At 37.7% G+C, this 22,680-nt stretch overlaps 3 protein-coding genes across 3 annotated transcripts; 1 reads left to right on the forward strand and 2 right to left on the reverse strand.

The window, feature by feature from the left end:
- Positions 1 to 1,688: 1,688 nt before the first annotated feature.
- On the reverse strand, positions 1,689 to 3,062 carry LOC114733228 (heavy metal-associated isoprenylated plant protein 35-like). The gene is made up of 3 exons (XM_028920641.1): positions 2,913 to 3,062; positions 2,742 to 2,817; positions 1,689 to 2,461 (listed from the first exon to the last, which is right to left on the reverse strand). Exons 1-3 carry the CDS (start codon positions 2,958 to 2,960, stop codon positions 1,689 to 1,691), a joined length of 897 nt encoding a protein of 298 aa, XP_028776474.1. The 5' UTR covers positions 2,961 to 3,062.
- A 2,458-nt stretch (positions 3,063 to 5,520) lies between these two features.
- LOC114733231 (uncharacterized) lies at positions 5,521 to 7,747 on the reverse strand. The gene is made up of 7 exons (XM_028920644.1): positions 7,493 to 7,747; positions 7,310 to 7,348; positions 7,037 to 7,090; positions 6,830 to 6,883; positions 6,109 to 6,162; positions 5,955 to 6,026; positions 5,521 to 5,840 (listed from the first exon to the last, which is right to left on the reverse strand). Exons 1-7 carry the CDS (start codon positions 7,535 to 7,537, stop codon positions 5,721 to 5,723), a joined length of 438 nt encoding a protein of 145 aa, XP_028776477.1. The 5' UTR covers positions 7,538 to 7,747; the 3' UTR covers positions 5,521 to 5,720.
- A 1,927-nt stretch (positions 7,748 to 9,674) lies between these two features.
- Positions 9,675 to 13,203, forward strand: LOC114733232 (vesicle-associated membrane protein 724). The gene is made up of 6 exons (XM_028920645.1): positions 9,675 to 9,725; positions 9,760 to 10,056; positions 11,874 to 12,015; positions 12,093 to 12,213; positions 12,650 to 12,712; positions 12,788 to 13,203. Exons 2-6 carry the CDS (start codon positions 9,867 to 9,869, stop codon positions 12,935 to 12,937), a joined length of 666 nt encoding a protein of 221 aa, XP_028776478.1. The 5' UTR covers positions 9,675 to 9,725; positions 9,760 to 9,866; the 3' UTR covers positions 12,938 to 13,203.
- The last annotated feature ends 9,477 nt before the right edge of the window (positions 13,204 to 22,680 follow it).

Raw genomic sequence — 22,680 nt, forward strand, 5'->3', positions numbered from 1 at the left:
TTTGTGATATGTTGCAACTATGCTAAAGATGGACTCATGGACCAGTAGCTAAAATCAAGAACCACCATTTTTTTTTTCTCTTTTTGTCCAATCCCGCATCTTGTTGCCAGAATGACAAATTACCAACACTAGTATTCTCCCACACGTACGCATTAATTATTCTGCTTCTGACCTTGGCGCCGAATGTCAACAAAGGATTAGTACTTTGGGTATAAGATGCTAATTCAAGTAAAGTCATCTCCTTCCGATCATTCCACATCGACGAAAGCTGGTAATACTGTTGGTTTCTCATCTATATCAGCAAGCGTCACTTCTATCACAGAATCTCGTAATGACTAGTAATTTTTCTCAGAAAATGAACATTTGCCCATTAATTTCAGACGGCTAAAAAAATCCCTAGATTGCAGCAAGGTGTAAGCTAGAAAAGCTTTTAAATACAGGGACCTGGCCATGGTTTCGTTATGGTATACGACGTATAACGCAGCCATGAAGTATACAATAAACTATTTTAAAGTGAAAAATACCGACATGCAGTGGCCGAAATGAATTTACAGGGTTAATATAATTTTTGATCATTTAAGTTTGGTCTTGTTTTGATTTTGATCCTTTAAGTTTTAAACTATAGGTTTTCGTCCATCAAGAAGCAAAATGATTTATGTTTTTAGTAGATTATAAGAACTAATGTTATAAATATAAATAAAATTAAAAAACGAAGGCCAAAATAAAAGTAAATTTAAAGAACTAAAATTTATATAAATTCTTTATAATTTCTATATAGAAGTCCGCAAAGCCCCGCAAACTAACGCCAGAAATCACGGGTCACCCGATGTTGAAAAATTAACGCAGTCCTGGCTTCCTGCAATGAATGCTATCTGGTAATAGTAACTATTTTTTCTTCCGACTAGTAGGAACTATACTGTTTAGTTAGCTTTCACCAAGCGTTGCATTTTGTTTCTAAAGTGTGCTTGATTAAAGTCATTGCCTTGAATAATGAGATGATTCGCTTGGTAGCATATGGATGTATTAGGCTTGTCTTGGTGCCCATTTCAGTGTAAAGCAAATTTCTTCCGTGTGTCACCCAATAGCAAGCCTTTTGATCAGTTTTCTGCTTCTGACTCATACTTTCCCTCCTACGTATCATTCTCTGTTTTATCTTTTCATCCTTCAAGATACACACTGGATTAGCTCTTGAAACATTAAGCATAAGCGGATGTCAACCTTCACTCTTTCTGCTTTTTAACGTAAAACAATGTCAACCTTCTTCTGTTAAATCCATGATCTGTTTTCTTACAAAAAAGTGCTTTAATTTGAATATGGTGCCTGAACATTTTACTACTAGTAGAGACTGCAATATGAGATACCTATACGGGGCAGTCAAAGTTTGAGTGGAATATATTAAGCACATTATTCTATTCTCAACTATGAGGCCGTGAAGGAATAGTTTAGATTTTGTCGGGTACACTTTGAGATCACATGGACGTCAAGGTTACCATATTAAAACATGACGATAGAAATCCATTTGTGGGGAAGACTACATCATGTACACTCTGGTCCAGAACCAAAATAACCTACTAACAAAGTATCAAACCAACGCTAAATAATATCCCACGATTTGTATTTCCTTACGTTACACAATCAGCACTCCAAAACTATCTCTGGCCATTCACATTCTCTTCCCTTCCAATTCTTCACATAATGGAACATCCATTGGCATTTTCGTCGCTGAAAATCTCAAAGGAAACCAACGGTGCAGATTGCAGCTGGTAAACTTCATGGTCTAGGCCTGCGTGCATGTAGGGTAATGATGGAACATAGAAAGATGAATGACCACCCATTCTTCCCGTTGGATATGATCTATACGGCGTTAGATAAGCCGTAGGAGGATTATAGGTTTCAGGGTAAGTGTGTGATTGCTGATGTGTAGGGTTGGGATTCATTTGCCCAGGAGTCTGGAATTCAGTGTGTGCAGGTGCAGGTATTGAATTCGACCGATTGTTACCACCACCCCCACCACCGGCTTTGTTTTTCTTCTTTTTACCAGAGCCCCCTCCGCCGCTTTTATTGGCGGCGTCTCCACTTCCTCCCCCTTTATGGCCGTCCGCTGGAGTCTGATTACCAGCCGGAGGAATAACCGTTGTGTTGGCGCCAATTTTCGACTCGCTGGTTTTGCTTTTGTTGTTGTTGTTGTCACAGTTGGCAGCACTTTCAAGTCCCTTGTTTTTGTCGGTGTTGGGGTTTGATTCGGATTTATCAGTGGAATGGCTGTCCCTGTTTTCTGGGCCTTTTTGTTCTTTCTTTTTCTTTGCTTTCCCGGAAGATTTTCCCTTTCCGGTCACATTTTCCGGCCATATTTCGGCATGTTTACCTGCTTTGATCAGCTTTCCAATCAGGATGTCAACGCCAACACTTCCAATGACCGTTACTTTCTGTTGCTGCTGGTCGATTGTTGTCATGAAAACACCTGTAAAAGCAACAACGTTCCATGAAATCTCTGTTATTGTTACCATCATGAAAAGAAACTCCAGGTTAGAGAAAACTCATGAGTAAGGATTTGGGTTAACTTGGCAAAGTTAGGAGCTTCATAATCTGGTCATGCATGGGAAAAAGAACAAGGAAGGAAGAAGCCAAGCAGAGGCATAGTACTGAAGAAAGAGTGGAACTTTCGAGCCATTTTCCTGTTTTAGCGTATCCAGAACAGACAGAAGAGAAGAATTTTCTACTCAAGCTTAATTTGTTTGTACCATCAATTCTCTGTAGAACTTTCTTGACTTTCCTCCTGCATCCTTCGCAGTGGATAGGAACTTTCAAGAACCATGTCTGAGAAACAGAGAGAAGAAAAACTAAGCTTCGGACTTGAGAAGAGATAAGGGAGCTAAATTTAGATTAGGGTGTGATTCTGGGTTTGTAATTACCTGATACTTCAAAATTTGAGAGGCAGCTTCAGCAGATTTTGCATCCATCGCACTAGAGAAAGAGAAGTGACTTTGGAGGAATGGTGAGCAGTGGAGCAAGTGGAAACTTGAAATTATAGAGAAGAAGAGGACTAGAAGAGTGAAGTGGGGCTTAAAAAAGAAGGGAAAATGCCAAGAATGTACTCTGTAATATGTACTCCGTAAGGGAGCAAAGTGCGCAGGCCTGGATGACCATCAAAGTATAATACGACAATGACAGAAGAACACATCGTTTCCATCTTTTTGCAATTCCACCATTATTTTTCTCATACATATGCTTATGCCCTTTATTACCCAAGACCCTCCAGTATTATTATAGCGTTTTTATTATTCCTTTTTATCCATCCTCCCCTTGATTTTTTGTCCATTATGGATGTTGTAAGCTTTTGTTTTCTTCTGATGGCAGGTGATTTGTTATCCATGAACCTGGTTTTAATTCTTCCAGATAAGATTCTTCCGGGAGGATAAAAAATCGCGAGTTCTCGTATTGAATATATATTTTGTTGGATTGAGACTAGGTTATCTTGCCACTCACACCCTCCAAGTTTCCTTTATTTGCATGAAAGTGGATGCATCAAAACAATCTTTTTAGGGTTTGACTGATTGAATAGGACCACTCCGCCTCCCTAAATTTGGGCCCCCATCATTTTCTAGGAAAATTTAAAAAAGGAAGGAAAGGACAATTTTGCTTGGAGGGGGGAAATAAGGGAACCAAGGAATAGAGGAGAGGACAAGGTAAAAAGCGCCAATGGGTGTGGGGAAAGAAGAGGAGAAGAATATTTGCCCAGAAGGAACCTCTTTGAATGCTCTCTCACTTTGGTCATAAATCACTTCAATTCACCTACTTGCCTCCATTTACTTCAGCCCCAGAAGCAAAGCAAAGGACTGGTCTTCTCTCTAGTACCAAAATCTAAACCATCCCATCTCAGCTAATCTATCCACCTACCAGAACATAATCAATTCTGAGTAGGGGCATTTATGGCCAATATCAAATTCTCTGAAAAAAGAAAAAAACGAGTTGTGATTTTAAAAATATTAAATTAAAATAAACGTGGTTGAGCAAAGTTGAATCCCGGCATATCATTTTTAGATCTTCTAGTTCCATATGCGTCAAAAACTTGTTACGATGAAAATATCGTCCTCCTATTTCTCACCATAGAACGTTCACAATATGCATTAATTTGTAATTGTGCACACATTTCCGGCTTCTTGACTGTAATACAAATATACAATGGTATAAATAGAATGAAAAAAATACAACTAAAATAAGATAAAAGGTACTATTGTACTAGGAACATGTAATATGGGATTATAGTTTTGAGCTAACAATTTAAAACCAGAAGTTTCGAATATTGTACGAAAAATAAATTAGTAAACTAAGTTATAAAGTTGAAATCATGTCAATTTTTTAATATTAAGCGAGGACACAACTTAAAATGTACAGTTTTATGGCAACTTCTAAAATATTTTAGGTTGGATTCGTTTTCGTGACATCAACTATTTTTATGTGAATATTGAGAAAAACAAAGATTTGGGATGAGGAAATTGATCTAGGGGTGATGACTTACGATTGAGGGAGGTCATGGGTCCACATAATCGCGCATATATTCTGCAGTCCATCAGTAACTGGGTGGGGTAGTCCCCATGCCTTCACAGTTCTCGTTTTCCCTCCCCACAGAAATGCACTTTTCCTAAGCACGCTTTCAACATAAGCTTTTAGTGTCATATATTAAGATCGGTTAAGCAGAAGGGGATTTTTGACGAAGTTATTGAAAAATAAAACAGACAATGTATAATTTTATTCATATTGCATCAAATTTTGAATTGTGTGTATAAAAATATAAATGTAGAATACACGCATCCCAGCCCCAAGTTGCATTACATGTGGGTAGGTAGAGAGATATAATTATTAGGGGTCAATCGTGACTTTTGCTTTGGGCTTCACAACTGAGCAAGGAGGGGCGTACATACAAATTAATAGTAACTGATGCATCTTTGTTGAATAGTATTAGTACTTGGATCATAAGTACATGAAAACCAAACCCTTTCTGTTTCCAAACGTTAACTTATTTCTTCAATCAGAAGTTCACTTCACCCACTGACATAGGCAACTTTAATTATTACGCAAATCATTAAATGATGAGAGATCTCACTCGCATTATGCCACCGGTACATACACGGACCTGAACCCCCTGTGTTTTTAATGCCATAACCTCAATCCGTACAACTCAACATTAATTCAAGACAGACTAAACTTTCTTACGATTTCGATCTACTCAATACAACCCGTTTCCAGCATTCACAAACTACAAAATTCAGTTCATTCTCAAAACTTGAACCCAGAGACGCCAAATTACGCTCTCTGCGTGACCTTATTCATGAACAGCTAGGTAGCAGAGGTAGAGGCAGCAAAAAAATGACTTGAAGGAGGCATGAGATGTGAACGGAGTTGGAAGGAAATTAAAATGGTAATGGGCCGATCCATAGAGAGATAATTCAATTGCCACTAAAGTAATAACACGCCAGCTTTATATTTCCACATGAAAGTAAATGGAGGCATACCGGGTTGATTGCATTATAATGAAGGCAGAACAGCAGAACTTAGTATTGATTGCATTATAAAATCTCGTTCTATCCCCAGCAAACAGGTTGGACTCATTCTTACTCGACAAACACAACATAGAACTAACAATGTGAAGACACATAGTGTCACTCATTCATGTCCTCTTAGCGTATGCATTACTAATTGCAAATACAGATAACGCCCATTTAGTTTTCAGATAACTTAACAGCGTCCTCCTTGGTCGCCACCTCCTCCTCCTTGTCAGTTTTTTCAGTCTGTGTCTCCTTTGACTCTGCTTTCCCATCATCTCCAGAAACATCATTTAGCTGCAAAACAGCACCACCGTTTTACTATGCTTGGCAAACTTGATATTGGAAGTAAACCATGCAATTCTGAGAGAGAATTTTAAAGATAACACACTGCCAAATGCACAGGCTTACCCCCAAATTTCTTAAACTAGCAGTAACATCCTCTTGTTGCTGCTGAAGGGTTGTCCTCAGATCTTGAAATTCCTGGTTTTGATTTTGCAAATAAAATTCAAACAAATCTCATTTGAAAAAGAGCACATGAGGAGAACACTGAAATCAAACTTACTGTTCGGAGTTGCTCCACTTCAACATTGAGTGTCTTCTTGAGTTCAGAAAGCTCCTGCAAAACGGAAGAGAATCGTTGGGCTCCACTAACACAAAAAAATGGAAGAAACAACAGCTGGATTGAATCTAATAGCTTGAATAGATTTTAATGTGATGAACAATTTTTCCAAAATAAACACAGCGTATACAAATTCAGCAACAGAGCATATTGCATGTCAATTTATAGATGCTATTGATAATTTTCCAAATCAGCACCACTGCACTAGGGTATTCAAGGAACAGCTTTATAATGCAGATGTACCATTAAACCAAAAACAAATCAACAAGTGATATCGTTCATGGTGTGTGTGGGGAAGATTTACTCTTCTAATAATCGTCCATCAAATGCGATGTGTACCAAATGTTTTGCAATAAGCACAATAAAGGCGCTTAACATGAAAAATGAATGAATGAAATTTTTTAAACAATTATACCATCATGAAAAGAATTAATAGTATAAAACCCCTTTAATTATCTTCAAGACATATACATTGCATTTGATGGTAGTTGGGGCCGAGGGAACCGGAAAGAAAGAGAGTCCGAACATAAATTTTCAGATTTAGATATGTCATATACTATATGGGCAAATAAACAACACGGAAGCAGTAATATGAAGTATAAACATAATGAAACAAAACTACGCAGCAAAATGCAGCGTTTTGCAGAGATTTATCGTCACTCACATCGCGATAGACCTTCACTTGCGTGTCTAGCTTTGACCTCCAATTGTGCAAATCCTAGTGACCAGGAATAGGAAGAATCAGCACAAAAAAGATAACAAATGCAGGATATGTAAAAAGTAAAATGCATAAAACAGGTTCAAATCGTTAGTTTTTGGACGTAATATCATTACAATACTTCGGATTTCGAAAAGATCCGGTAAATTTCACCTGTTTCAAGCTCTGAATTCTGTTCAGAAGCTCCGTTCTTGACTGGTTCAGCTCCTGGAATTGGGCACAGCAATTCGAAGAGTTCAAGATTATATCAAGTTAAATAGTTTTTTAACTATCATTTTGGCCCACCTAGCTAAATGACCTTAAAACAGAACCAACAAAAATTAAAGCTGCACATGTTTTGTTTTCTACGATCTCGAAGCACCAAACTCTTATCAAATGTTCAGATGCAATCTCACTTGACAGATAAACTAAAAATGAGAAACGTACCGCGATTTTGGATGAAATCGGAGCCGTGTTCTCCTTGGCCTGAGGCGAAAAAGATCAGAAAATTAACAATCGGCAATGAAGTCAAAAACTTTCAATCCTGAGCAACGACAAGCTGCAAGTTTCTTGATCCCTAATGAAAAATTGAGAAGGAGATGGAAAATAAAGCAGAAGAAAGGAGTTTACCGCTGACAATGGGGCAGGAGTTGCGGTGGATTCAGGCGAAGCCATTAGCGATTGGATTGGAACGTCCCGGAAAGTCCAATGCAAGATCTCTAGGGTTTGCTCCGAACAGTGTGTGGTGGTGGTACAACGTTGTGAGCTCAGAATCAGAGATGATGAGAATGAAACTCGGGGGACAATGTAAGTAAAGTCACAAACTACAGAAGAACTCAAATTTGAAAACTGATGATAAGATATGCTCCTCGGCGGGATATCAGAAACTGGCGACAGTGAAGTAATGAGAAGTGAGAACTTGACCTTATTTTCCGAATTTTTAATATTATTGATTATTAATTAATACCCAGTAAAAATAAAAATAATCGATATGTAGATTAAATTTATGTTTTTCCCCAAAACGAAGCAGTACAAAAGGTTGAATATGATTAGTTTGTATCGAATATATTTTTTTTATATTGAAATTTTTTTAATAAATTTTACGATAATTTAGATTTTTAACTTTTTTCTTGTAGAATTTGTAAAGCTATGGTTGTCTTTAATGTCATTTTCCCAGTCTCTAGGCTACTTTTCTGCAGTTGCGATGCCATAATATATTTTATTAATCGAATAAGAGAGATACATTCAAAAAAACATATAAATTCTTAAAACATTTGAATGACAGTTTAGAGGTTCGCAGCACGCACTTGTTTATGCATTTGAAATTCTTTCAGATCGTCTACGAGATTTTAAAATTGAGGATGGTTTATGAATTTTAAATTTATTTACGAGGTACTACTAGTCTACTAGTACTATTTTCTCCCTAAATCATCATGTGCGATAATTACCAGCCGCCTTCTTTGTGAGATTATGAAAGAATTGTGATCAGAGCTTGAAAATACGAAGCGTGGTTAGACAAAAATAATAATAATAATAATAAGGTGATTAATTTCTTATTTAAAAAAATTGTGTGTCGTGGCCTTTTTAAAAGAAGGAAAAAAAGAAGAAGAAGAATTAACTTACAATAGATACGCATTTGCACGCTGATTATATAATTAATATTGATAGTTCAAGGGGAAAAATTATAACTGTGAAAAACAAAATGAATAAAGTCTTATATTTAAAACAAATATAACACAATCTAATTTTTATATTGAAAACAACAGGATGTTGGTGTATTTAAGTACGAGTAAAAAATTAGCCTATCAGGAGTAAAAGTAAAAGGCACTCGTCATTTTTATGCATCCATGGCAACGGAAGTAGCCGAGAAATAAGAAACAACACTTTTTTTTTTCCTCCTCAACTGAACATGTAAATACTGATGACTGCTTAAAATTATATTTCTCATTACCAAATTAGAAGATGAATTGGTATACTTGTATGAAAAATCAGACGCGTCTTTAATTTCCTCCTCATTATATTTCTCAAACCATTGTACTTCCTGCTCCCATTTCTCTAGATATCAACTCCAAAACTTTTTCCCTCGTTTCCTCCCAATCCCATTGCCGGGATGGGCATGTTCTAATCCTGAGCTTTTTAGGATATTGATTGATTGATTGCACGTTAATTTTTATTTTCAGAGAGACATTGCGGCAAGAACTTAAATTCGATGCAAAGAACTGCATTCATGGCAGTAGATCTTTAAACCCACTTAAATTTTTTTTAAAAAGAGGGCAAACACTGCATAATCAAAAGGGAATTCTTCAAGCATGCATACAATACAAATAGAAGGAATAATTATTAGTTAGGAGGCTTCAGACAGGAACAAGTCAACAAAAGCACCGAAAAGGCAAAGCACGTACACAGTTTCCGCCTTCTGTCACTTTGATCATAAATATTTTTCGCCTCTACAATTTGATTACTCGCTGATCTTCCACTTTACTCTAATTGGGTTTAATTATTCGGATAACAGTTTCAGCGACTGTACACGATAGTTTATTAGTAATTTATTAGCGCGCAATGCGTGTGGATCGGTCTATTCGTTTGGACGCATATCATGGCCTCCGTCAATTACAGTCAATCATCAAATCAAATTATAGAAAAAATACTCCTACAATTGTGAAAAAAGAAATTTAGTCGGGCCATAATATTGCGGGGTTGATTTAATTAATATTTCCACACGAAACGCAGTCGTGTTCCATTGGATTCATCCTTGACGCTTTGCAAGCTGCCTTGCAAGGTGATTAATTTCAAGATTCTTTAATTTCCAATCCCAAAAGAAAGGAAATTCTTTCTTCCTTGCAAAGAAAAATAAGCCACACGGGTTCTAGAATTTTTTTTTTTTTTTTTGCCAACGGGTTCTAGAAATTTGCCAACGCAGTTGAGCCCCAGTAACCAGGCCAAGCACTCTCTCTCTCTCTCTGTGTCCGAGCTGCGACCGCTCTCCCCCGTGACTTGCAGAGCAATGAGTCAGGAATCGTTTATATACAGCTTTGTGGCTCGGGGGACGATGGTGTTAGCAGAGTATACCGAGTTCACTGGGAACTTCCCGGCGATTGCTGCCCAGTGCCTTCACAAACTACCCTCATCCAACAACAAATTCACCTACAATTGTGATCACCATACTTTCAATTTTCTCCTCGAGGATGGTTACGGTATATCTAAATTACTCTGATCTCTTTTTGCTGTTGACATTTTTTGTCCATTGCATTTTTATGGCTAGTTTGTTCTCGCTTCCCCGAACCAAAATGATGTGGAACTTGAACTGCTGGTTTAACTAATGGATCTGGTCTTGAAATGGATATGACTTATCTAGAAGCCGTTTCCGTAGCGCCAAGATTTCGTTTTTCGGGTTTAATTTAGCTGTGGATGAATTTTCCTTGGCGGGTTTTGTTTACCTTTATGGGTTCTTAGCTTCTGTCTGACTTTTGGTCAACTGTTTATGTGATCGCTGAAATACAGAGAGATGGAGTCTGGGCACGAACGTCCGATTAAATTTTGTTGCTCTATTAGTCATTTTACTCACGACGTCTCCGTTTTTCTCGGGATAAATAAGTGGTCTTTTCTGTGCCTTCTTTAGACCTCTGGTATTATTTTTGGTGTCAATTCTCAATTGCATTCTTGGAAGTTATCTGTACCTCATCAAGCCTTATTTACCTTGCATGGCCTGCAGAACTTTCCCAAGCACAGCCAATGACATTAGATGTCTGATGTCAACGTCAGCTAGCTAATTAGTTATGTTGCGTATTTTATTTCATTTGCGAAAAATATATTCTTGTCACTGCAGCCTTTAGGTTAGAGCGGTTTATAAGACTGTTGCATATTAAAAGAAAACGGAGCTCTTCCACATATTAATTGCTGAATCTTATTTCTCCCTTTCATCCTCTTTTTCTAAAGTCATATCAGGATCCGCGTTGGCTTTCCATGCATTGGCAGACCTCAATCGATAAGATCGATCCTTATGATATATGCCTGTACGTTAGATGGCAAATAATACTGGAGATGTATTTTTTTTATAAATTGGGGTACAGGGTACCTTCAATTTTATCCCATGTCCTTGACCCCTAATTGGGGTAGTGGGTACCTTCAATTTTATCCTATGTCCTTGACCCCAAGTTACAAGAAGTCTTGATCAGACACCTTATCTTGTACATCCTTTAAGTCATGTCTAATTGGATTGAGCCACTGAGAATGGAGGAGAAAGTCTTGACCAGCCGTCCCATCTTGTGCATCCTTTAAATAAAAAATTTTCCTCTCCTTCTCAACCATTCTCCTTAATCCTAAAGTACCGTTATAGACGGTCAAGCCACATAAGTATTCTGAAGGGCCTGCTGGCCCGAGTGTTAATCCATTCCCAAGTGACTTTCTCTAGGAGAGGCAAGGTAACGGCTAGTGAGAAGTCACGGGAAAGTAATGGAGAAGAAGGATAATGGTGGTAAGGGGGTTATGAAGAGCTCAAGTAGCGACTTGAGAGAGATTCTAGCCTCTCAAAAGCTTGATATGATCAGTCTTTATCCATTGGTTTTGCATTATGGGTTTTGTATTTTTTTGCTTCTTTTAGTGCTGATATTGAAGTTTGATAGCCCTGTAGCATATTCCTTCTTATGTTATGTTTACTTTATGTTTCTTGTATATTGCTACTTCAGTTTGTTGCTCTTTGTATTCCATCCATGTTCCATCATCTTCAAATGAGGAAATATGGGCTGTTTTGGTTGTATTGTACCGGCCTTCTTATGATTCAATAAAAATGCATGGTTAATTTAGTCTGTGCGGGTTGGATGCAAATGCAACTATGTCTTCACAATTCTAGTGCCTTACTATGGTTAATTATCCTGAAAATGGAAACTTGAGTTGACTTTTATTAGTTTTTAATCCATGCTGCTGACTTCCAAGATTTACCTAAGAGTTTAAAACATCAAGTTGCGGACAGTATTGCTCTCTATGTCGTGACAGGGCTTTTTGTAAGTTGCAGCTTACTGTGTTGTTGCGAAGGAATCTTTGAGCAAGCAAATCTCTATTGCTTTCCTAGAACGTGTGAAAGCAGATTTTAAGAAAAGATATGGTGGTGGAAAAGCAGATACAGCCATTGCCAAGAGTCTTAACAAGGAGTTTGGGTATGCTCATATAGTTCTAAATCTTTAGTTGATATGCCACTGCAAAGATAGGCAATTATATTTGCTCATATTTGCAGACCGGTTATGAAAGAACACATGAAATATATCATTGATCATGCTGAAGAGATTGAAAAGCTAATAAAAGTGAAGGCTCAAGTTTCAGAAGTCAAAAGCATAATGTTAGAGAACATTGACAAGGTATACCTACTTTGCAAGAGGAAGACTGAATTTTTCTTTTCGACATTCATTCATTTGTGTGCAGTTGTCTAAAATCTTAAAGGATTATAGTCAAACATTGAATCAGTTGCCAATCACATGCTTTCTCTTGAAATAGGGGATTGGGGGGGGGGGGTTTTTCCCTTTTGAATATTTCTATGTTAGTATTAGTTAAGGGTCTTCTTTGCTTCAATTTCTGACGACTGCCGTGCTGTAATTGTACACCATCTTTCTGCCCGCCTCTTTGTAATTCGGCGAATAAATTGTTGGGGGGTTGAAATTATTGTTAGTATGAGTTACTATCGGTATGTTGAGTTGCGACATTGACATTTAACTGTAGCTGATGCAATTGTTTTTATGGTATAAAGCGAGACAATATAGTAAGTTGTCATCTTATTTTCGCTGTACATGCTTTCAGGCTCTTGATAGAGGAGAGAATCTAACTATTCTCGCAGACAAGACCGAGACATTGCGTTCACAGGTAAGTTGGCTGTAGTCACGTGCCTACTATGTTGATTCTTGTGCTTCTAGGCCTGAAGGATCTCCTACTTTTCAGGCCCAAGATTTCAAAAAGCAAGGAACTCAAATTCGCAGGAAGATGTGGTATCAGAACATGAAAATCAAATTGGTGGTTCTAGGAATTTTATTGTTTTTGGTCCTGATTATCTGGCTTTCTGTTTGCCATGGATTTGACTGCACGAACTAGCATGGGTTACTGATAGGTTCTGTATATTGATGTTTAAGGGAGCTATTTAGCGAGAAATTCTGCTTTGAAAACCCACCTGGCAACTGGAGGTAAAAATGCAAAACCTCACCTTCTTTGGTGGTTAGTATACGTGAAGTCTTTGGAAATTTTTTCAAGAGAGGGGGGATTTCTCTGTTTCATGTACTGGAACTCTTGTTCTTGTCAAAAAGCACAGTTGTAATCTGCTTTCCCTCTTGGATACAAAAGAAAGCGTGTTTTTCCGGTAACAGAAGATGTCCTAAGCCAATAAAAAGGAAATGACTCCTTTCTCATAGTTCCCAACAGCCGCAAAGGCCCAAGAAAGAGGGATGTTCTTTTCATTACGTGCCAATTAGTTTTCACATTATGTCAATTATTATTAGCCTCTTTTAACTATCCGTGCCTTGGCAGATTTTGCAGTGCACATTGAGGAACCATGGGCGTTGGTGTACATTAGTATTAGTAATTGGGTTTAGTGACGTGCCAGTAGCTAACTTTTTTTGCCAATACCCAACAGCCAACTATTAATGGTAGGAATGTGTTGTTGCCTTAGCAGTATACTCTAATAGACAATAGTTTTCCGTTAGTCAAATATTTGACTGGTTTCAAGATGTTAATTGATAATATAATTAGTTATTGACGTGCGCTGGCATGCATTGATTAACCGTCGAAATAAAAATATGAAAAGCAAATTAGCGAGAGTTTTGGGTATATATTACGATGCGCATGACGTGACAATAATTCACGTGCGCAGCGCCCTCAATGTTCTCTGCGAAGCACTTGTCTGTGATTTTCCCCAAGAATGACAAGGAAACAGGAATTAACTGTATTATAAAGTGCAATGGCTTATTCGCATCTATTACATTTTGTAGGTAAATTGAGATAAAATTCTAATCACGTACTTATTTTATTTTTTGTAAATTATGTTTGAAAAACTGTTTTTAAATATTCTTACCGCAATTCCAAATAAGTACTAATAAAGTGTTTGGTTTATTAAAAAAGCACACGCAAATTGAAATTAAAATTTTCTTGTATACTTATTTTATTTATTGTAAAATTATTTTTAAAATTATGATTTAATTTTTACTGAAAAAACACCTCGTAAATCAATGACAGGATAGAAGCACTTTTATTAGTTCCTTAGAAAATCCGCAAAGAAAGAGCAGGCTGATTACGGCCAAAAAACAGAGAAAGGAAAGAAGTCATCTGGCCCCACCGTTTGGGAATTGGTGGAGCTCTTCTTCTCCACGATTCTTCGGAGTTCCATTTTAAAGCAAAGAAATTGACAACTCAATGAAAAAGAGCATCGTCGCCCATTCAAAACCAGAATGGGCTTCGAGTACCTACCTCCATGCATGATGCATTCCGGTGTCCCTCTCTGTGAGATTTTCCTCCTTCATAATATATACATTTACTCAGACACATGCTGTGATATGGGTCTTATCCTTATGAGTTCATTTTAAATTAATTTGTTAAACGGGCTATCGCAGGATGGGATATCCACTGTCACTTGAGATCCTCTCTCTATCCGTTTACATTCCATAAAAGAATTTAGCACTGCTTACTTATGCTGCCTAGCTCACACCAAAAGTTCAAGTTCAATGCATGCATGGTCACTTAGCTCTCAGAATATTTTTTAAGACATGACAGATTTTGAAAGCAAAAACAAATTAAACTGGAATTCTCTGTGACAGAGCATACAGAGAGGTATTCCATATCATTTCATTTCATATCATCTCCATTGGAGGTATTCCATATGCCTTGTGGATCAGATATTCCTCCCCATATATAGTATACATTAACATCCCTCCATTAATAATTTACCATTATTTCCAAGTAAAACTCATACTCTTCTTTACTTTTATCATTTCTCTTGTTACTTCTAGCTATCTATTTATGTAAACGCGGAAAGACAGCTATTTCCCACTGCATAGAGCATGGGCGCATCAACATGTGATATCCTTATTCCTGTTTGTATACTAGAAATGAACTGAGAGGACGCATATATCTTCATGAATTCCAACTCAATTTTCTTTTTTCACAAAAAAACAGGAGAAATTGAAATATCACAGATGACATGAACGCTAAGATTCGGGCAAATCGTCCTTTCTCCATGTACCCAGAAATAAATGCTGCGTTATATTTAATTTAGGCAAAGTCCAGACTCCAGATAATGCCTCGCTGTTTTTACGCTTCGAGACAGATTAATCTATGCATCACGCGTTGAGAAGAAGCCTTGTTCGTCTATTATTTCTTGCTCATCGAGTCACTTTAAGTTCATATTTTTAATGTATAGGGCTAATTAAGTTCTGGATTTTTCTTTGAAACCTATTTTGGGGAATTTGAGTTTGTGGTCCAAACAATTATTGTATTTCGTTCAGAAAGACAAAAGAAAAAGAACTGCGATGCTTTCACTCTCCGTATATACACATGCGCAAACAGGAGATATAGAGCTGTCCACTTGTCTGAGAGGCAGCATCAAATTGTCAACAGTGGATGAATCGATCCTCCTCTCACGTGAACTCCCTCCTCCCCCCATGCACTCCACTTGATGATTTGAGAACTTGATCTCTTAGTATATACTATGTCCCAGTATTTAGGGGGAAAAACATGGGCGAAAATAAACATACGAATACCCACGTTGATATATACTACGTTCGGTCCTAATTATAAGAGCTAATTGATTAAGTTAAGGAGATTAAAAAAAAAGTTAAGTTAGTTATTTGTAATAAATAGATGTTGTCTTTCCTAAAATCTCTTTACTAATCAAGTATATTGGTTAGAACAATCATTGTTAGAATAACTATATTAGGAAAAAATACATAAATATAAAAGACATAGTGGATTGAGCTCTTATATTTAGGATCAAAATAAAAAAAAAAGATCTTATATTAAGAACTGGAGGCAGTATCTAACAAACTAGCTAGCTACCTAATAATCTGTTAATTGATGATCACATCATGTCATTTAATTTCTTCTCATCAATCCATCATGCTGCAACATGCATGCGTGTAAGCTTAATATCAAAACAAAATCCCATTAATTGCTTAGTCTCTTTGTGGCTTTTGTCCCATCCTGTTGCATTAATTCCAAAAACAAAAATGAAAATCCCTTCCACTTTTCTCTTTATTTTAAAAATATGCCATCTCATCACCTAGCTAGAAACCAGATTCCTGATATATATGTTGCTCAGTTGAGTTTCCATTGAACAAGATAACAAAAGAATCGAAAAAAGAAGAGATCCAAGTAGCAAGAATAATCGGGAAAAAAGCCTTCATCAAGTTCTCTGTATTAATCACCATATCGTGCGTTCAATAAATTCTGTTATAATTGGATGATTTTTTTAATTAAAATAAAAATATGCCAAATATATACATAATTACTGTTATTAATGAATAAGTACATGATTCTCTAATCATTCATTTATCTTAATCTCGTTTAAAAAAAGCGGTGATAAAAGAATAAGATATTGTATTTAAAGTATAATCCACAATCACTACAAAAAAATATGTTAATTCTAGCGGTTCTGGGTGTACATTTCTAGCGGTTTTAACCGCTACAAATACATTTGTAGCGGTTAACGAAACCGCTAGAAAAACAGGTGTTAGAAAAAATTTCTAGCGGTTATCTCAACCGCTACACATCATGGTCAAAAACGATAGAACATTTCTAGCGGTTACGAACCGCTAGAAATTATCTGAAGGAGACACATTACTAGCGGTTACAAAACCGCTAGAAATTTTTTCCGGGGAAACTTTTCTAGCGGTTATAAAACGCTAGAAAAGTTTCCCCGGAAAAAAATTTCTAGCGGTTTTGTAACCGCTAGAAACCTGCTAAACGGGAATTAAATAATTTCAGTAGCGCGCGAAAATTACTAGCGGTTATAGAACCGCTAGAAATATTTGGGAAATTAAATTTTCACACCAATTGAATTTTTAGAATGGCGGGAAAATTTTCTAGCGGTTCTTAACCGCTAGAAAGTTTGGCGCGAAATTTAAATTTGACGAAATATTTCTAGCGGTTCTGAACCGCTAGAAATGTTTACCGTGCCAGAAAAAAAAATTTATGGTTTTTCATATTATAATTTTAAAAACCATAAAATAAATTATTTTGAAGAATTTTTGTTAATTTGTATAATTAGTTATATGTTACATTTTATATTCAAATTTTGTAATAAAAAATGGTAATTAAATTATGAATGTGTTAAAAGAAGTGAATTTAATCTAACAAGATAATTTAATTGAATATTTAATAAGATAGTTGAATTGAAGATGATATATTTTTGGAATATTGAACCTATAGTATTAGTTGATGAGTATTTGAATCAGTTGAGGAGGGCATGACAAATGTGGAGAAGAAAAATCTGAAAGGAAAGGAGAAATAAATATGTTAGTAAATTTTAAATAAAAACAAATAAAAGATACAATGAATTATAAAATAAAATTCACTTACCATAGAGTAAAGAGAAAAAAATCACAATATGAGATGTAAGAAAAAAAGAGAGAATTATGAAGAAGAATAGGAGAGGAAGGAAAAGAGATGGAGTAAATGAATGTAGAGAAGATATGGTATTTATAGAGATCAGCGACACATTTGTAGCGGTGTTTTTGTAGCGTTTTATAACATTTTGTAGCTGTTATTCATTTCTAGCGTATATAAAGCGCTAGTAATTAGTAGCGGTTACATATGTAGCGGTTATTAACGCTAGAAAGTTAGTATTTTTTTTATTTTAAAATCTGAACGAATTTTAAATTTACAGTATGTATTTTGTAGCGGTTAATAACCGCTACAAATGAAAATTTTTTTATTTTTAAAAATTTTACGAATTTTAATTTATACATATGTATTTATGGACGAAAATTTGTTAAATAATTTATTTTGGATGCTGCTACTCTCCATCATCATCCGGCCTGAAAGGACATATTTTAAAAAAATTTGTTAAATTTATGTTGTATTTGGAAAAAATTAGTAATTAGTAGTTAATTTTTAAATAATTTAAGAAAAGACGTGTACCTGATAAGTGGCAAATTATCATCTCCTTGAGGAAAAAGTCTTCAAAATTCGAGGGTTGGAAGGGTTCACTGTCGTAAATAATGTCACCATCACCCATATCGTAAAGATCCCGTGGCTTGAGGTGAACGACCATATTCCAGTCTTTATGTTTCTCGTCCTCGACATAGTAAATTTGGTGTGCCTCAGAAGCAAGGATATATGGCTCATCATCTTCAGATGCCCCCGTATGAATAAGTCTTGAGAAATTGACTGAGGTGATGCCCAAATGGTCAGTAGCGAGTCCCCGTGAAGTTGTCGTATTTGCCCAGGAGCATTTGAACAGTGTCACGGTGAAAAGCTGGTAAGTCAACTCAATAATGTCAATTAGCTTTCCATAGTAAGTGACGCCTCCAAAGCGCATATCGCCATCACTACTGCTAGCATAACATCTCGTTCCGAATGTCCCGCAAACTCCAGAGTTTGTGTGAGCAATCCCTGATCACGTGCAACCGTACAGAACTTGAAGCCGTTGACATTGTACGCGGTAAACCTCCGTGCATGGTCTAACGGACCGAGAGAAAGAGCTCTGAATTCATCTGTGTATGGGCTGTTGTCATTACGTATTCGACGTGTAAACCAACTGGGAAACTCTTTGTGGACTCTTTTATCAATGTCAGCAGAACGCGCACGGCCCCGTAGCTGACGCCTGAGATAACTCCTAAACTCACTATAGTAAAGTGTAATTGTTAGAAGAGTCAATAAGAAACAAATATAAAGTGTAAAAGCTAGTGAGCTTATATGATATATATATACTTACTGCATGAAGGGTTCACTTGGCTGCAATTTATCAAAACGTGTCTGTGTGCCTGGAGTTTCTCTGTAGGAGTGAGTCTGAAGAATTCATATCCTCCAACTGGTTTCCCAACAGGAGGAAATAAAGTTGACGTGGAAGGACCGGGAGGAGAATCATCTACGCGACGCGGCGGTTAAAAGATGTCTCCATGTCATCAAAGTACCTCGAACAGAAAGTTAGGACCTCATCTCCGGAATAACCTTCTGCTATTGACCCCTCAGGCCATGCCTTATTCCTAACATATGATTTTAATTTTCCCAAGTACCTGTAAGTTAAAATTGCATTAAATTACGAGTAAATGAAAGAACAATGTGAAATTTAAAGAGGCGGGAATAAAAGATAATCTAGTACCTCTCTATAGGGTACATCCATCGATAGTGAACTGGGCCAGCAACCTTTGCTTCTCGAACAAGGTGGACAGTCAAGTGAACCATAACAGTAAAGAATGATGGAGGAAATATCATCTCCAAGTGACAAAGTGTAAGAATAATTTTATTTTGCAGCTGATCAAGCTCTTCCGCTACCAAGACCTTCGCACACAACTTCTTGAAAATGAACATAATTCTACCAAAACCACCGATACATCAGAAGGAAGTGGTGTTTTTCAAGGCCAATGGAAGTAACTGTTGCATAAGAACATGAGAGTCATGACTTTTCAACCCAGTAACCTTTCGAGCCTGCAGATCGATACACCTTGAGATGTTGCTAGAATATCCATCTGGTACTTTTATGTTCTTCAACGTCGAGAGGAAGATATCCTTGTTCTGCTTTGTCAAGGTGAATTTAGCTGGCTGAAACTTGTCGTTTTCATCAGGCCAAGCCTCTTCACGAATTCCCCAGGCCCGTAAATCTTTTCTAGCTGCGAGATGGTCTTTGGACTTTCCAGCTTCATTGAGCAACGTATATAGCACATTATCGCACACATTTTTTTCAATGTGCATAACATCCAAACTGTGTCGTAGCAAATTAGATTCCCAATAAGGAAGAGTGAAAAATATGCTTCTCTTCCGCCATTGCATAGGTTGCGTATCAGATGTCCCACGAGATCGTCGTCCCAATCGTTCGGGATCCACACTCTTACCAAACTCGATATGAACATCTTCTAACTGCCGCAAAATATCCATACCAGACAAAGTAACAGGAGGATCTCTCTTCTCCTGTTTCCCATCGAAGCGAATCCGTTGCAATCTAAGTCTGTGCTTGGAATCAAGGAACCGTCGATGTCCTATGAAGCACCACTTGCGACTGTGTGGAAGGCGACATGGCACAGAATCAAAATTGCACTCAGGACAGGCCAACCCAGTATGCACATTCCATCCAGCCAGACAAGTTCCCAAACCGGGAAAATCACTTATTGTCCACATCAAGGCTGCACGAGATTGAATAGTTGCTTGTCATGTGAGTCATATGCCTCAACACCATTCGTCCATAGGTCGAGCAATTCGTGTATCAACGGTTGCAGGTATACTCAATATCATTTCCTGGTGCTTTCTTGCCAGGAATGATCATGGAAAGCAAAAAGGAGCTCTGCTTCATGCACATCCAAGGTGGTAGATTGTATGGAATTAACACCACCACCGGCCAGATACTGTAACTTGTGCTCATGTTTCCGAAGGGATTAAACCATCGGTTGCCAATGCAAGACGTACATTTCTAGGATCATTGGCAAAGTCTGGAAATTTCGCATCAAACGCTTTCCTACGCCTCCGAGTCTCGTGGGTGCCTTAACCTACCATCTAGTTTTTCCTCAGTCGCGTGCCACCTCATGTGCTGAGCCATTTTTGATGACATATACATTCTTTGCAACCGTGGTTTCAAAGGAAAGTATCTAAGAAAATAATATAATTTAAAAAATTTTAAAATACTCGAATTTTTTTAGAGACGAACAAGTAACACGCTGTAATAATTTGTACCTGAGATTTTGGCCGTTTCTTCTTTTGCTTCTTGCCCTTCCGTACCGACTTATAGCGTGACGTCTTGCATCTCGTACAATCTCTTGTTGGCATCATCTCCCCAGTAGCATACAGTCGTTTGGGCATGCATCTATCTTCTTATAGTTCAAGCCAAGCTTGTTAATAATCTTTTTTGCTTCGTAAAAAGACGGAGGGAATTCAGCTTGGGGGAAAGCATCTCCCAGTAACTCCAGCAACATAGACAATCGCCTTGTCAGTCATACCGCACAAGCATTTGATGTGATACAGCCTCACCAAGAATGACAACTTCGAATACTTTGTACACCCAGAATAAGAGGCTTGTCAGCTTCGGTCATGAGGTCAAAAAATTCCCGAGCAGTTTCGTTTCTTAGAAAACTCCGGTTGAGGTCCCTCTACTTCATCTTCTTTCATCTTCGTTGGGATTCGAGCTTTCGTGAACACCAAAAGCATCACGCACAGCATCATTCACGGCATCGGCCTCATCCACTCGAACTCCCATCCGTGAAACTACTGGCACTGACTCACACCCATATCTAGCCGTTCCCCCATGTAGTTGCCAAAATACGTACTCTCGCGGAAAAGGCTTAAAGATTAAATGTTCCCTAACAATATCTTTGGGATGCACTTTTTGAAATTACATTTAGGACAGGGACACTGAATCTTACCATTTACGGCAGCATTGGCGAAAGCAAAATCCAAGAAATAGTTTAGACCAGCCAAGTATTGCGGAGTCGACCGGTGCAAGTTGATCCACGACCTATCCATGACTAATAATGCTCAAATTTCGTGAAAATATGCCACAGAGCTCAAAGAGAAGTTAAAATGAAATTCAGTTGAAGTGCTTCAGCTTATAAAGGAGGGTGGAGGAACGGTCATTTTTTTGTAGCGGTTACAAAACCGCTACAAATTTGTAGCGGTTTTTAACGGAAAATTTCAATTTCCAGCGGTTATTAACCGCTAGAAATTCTAAATATCGGTTACAAACCGATAGAAATTTCTAGCGGTTTAACGGGAATTTCTCTCCATCTGTTTTGAATTTTCTAGCGGTTTTATAACCGCTAGAAAATTCGGTCAAATTTAGAATTTTCTAGCGGTTCACCAGAACCGCTAGAAAATTCTACAGTTTTAAAAATATTTATTAATTAATAAATGATTATAGAATTATTTCGAGTAATTAATATGTTTAACGTGTTTAATAAATTGTAATGTTGATGTTGTAATAAATAAATAAATATTTCAATATTAATTAGTACTTGACATAAATAAAATTATAGAAATAAATCAATAAAGGAAAAAATAAATATAAAATTTAGATAAATATCTAAATAATATATAAAACCGTAAAATTAAGATTCTAATAAAATCCGATACAATGAAAGCAAATCATGGGTGGGGGGCAGAAGCAGCATCATCGGGATCATCCTCTGCTGAATCCTCCGGCTGACGGTGGGCAGGCCGCTCAACCTGCTGGGACTGGACTGGCGGATGGCGGGGTAGGGGCGGGACTGGTGGCATGTGTAGGTCGGGGATGTCAGGAACCGAGATGTTTGGAGCTATACTGACCACCACATGACGCAGAGCCGTAGCAGCTGCCAAGAGCTGGTCAAGCTGCGTCTGGAGCTGACGATCACGCTCCTGGAACTGACGATCACGCTCCACGATCCTGGCCTCGAACTCTTGTCTGAGCTCCTCTCGCAATTCCTCTGAAGATGAGGAACCCGGCCGCTTCGCACTCGCATGAGAGCTCCCAGCAGTATATGAAGGGCCAGCGCCACTTGAGCGGGGCAGCCTAGTCGGTGTAGGTCCAAGTCCAAGCCCGCTAACTCGACCAGGGTGCTGCGGCCGGCCAAGACCCGCTAAAAGTGAGGCGGTGGGATCCAAGGCAGACCCCTGAGACTCACGCAACTCGGAATCGACCTGAGTCATCCGTGCCTACCAAAATTAAT

The sequence above is a fragment of the Neltuma alba genome, unplaced genomic scaffold, assembly GCF_004799145.2.
Source record: "Neltuma alba isolate B1F8T4 unplaced genomic scaffold, ASM479914v2 tig00012989_pilon, whole genome shotgun sequence".
Taxonomy (NCBI): domain Eukaryota; kingdom Viridiplantae; phylum Streptophyta; class Magnoliopsida; order Fabales; family Fabaceae; genus Neltuma; species Neltuma alba.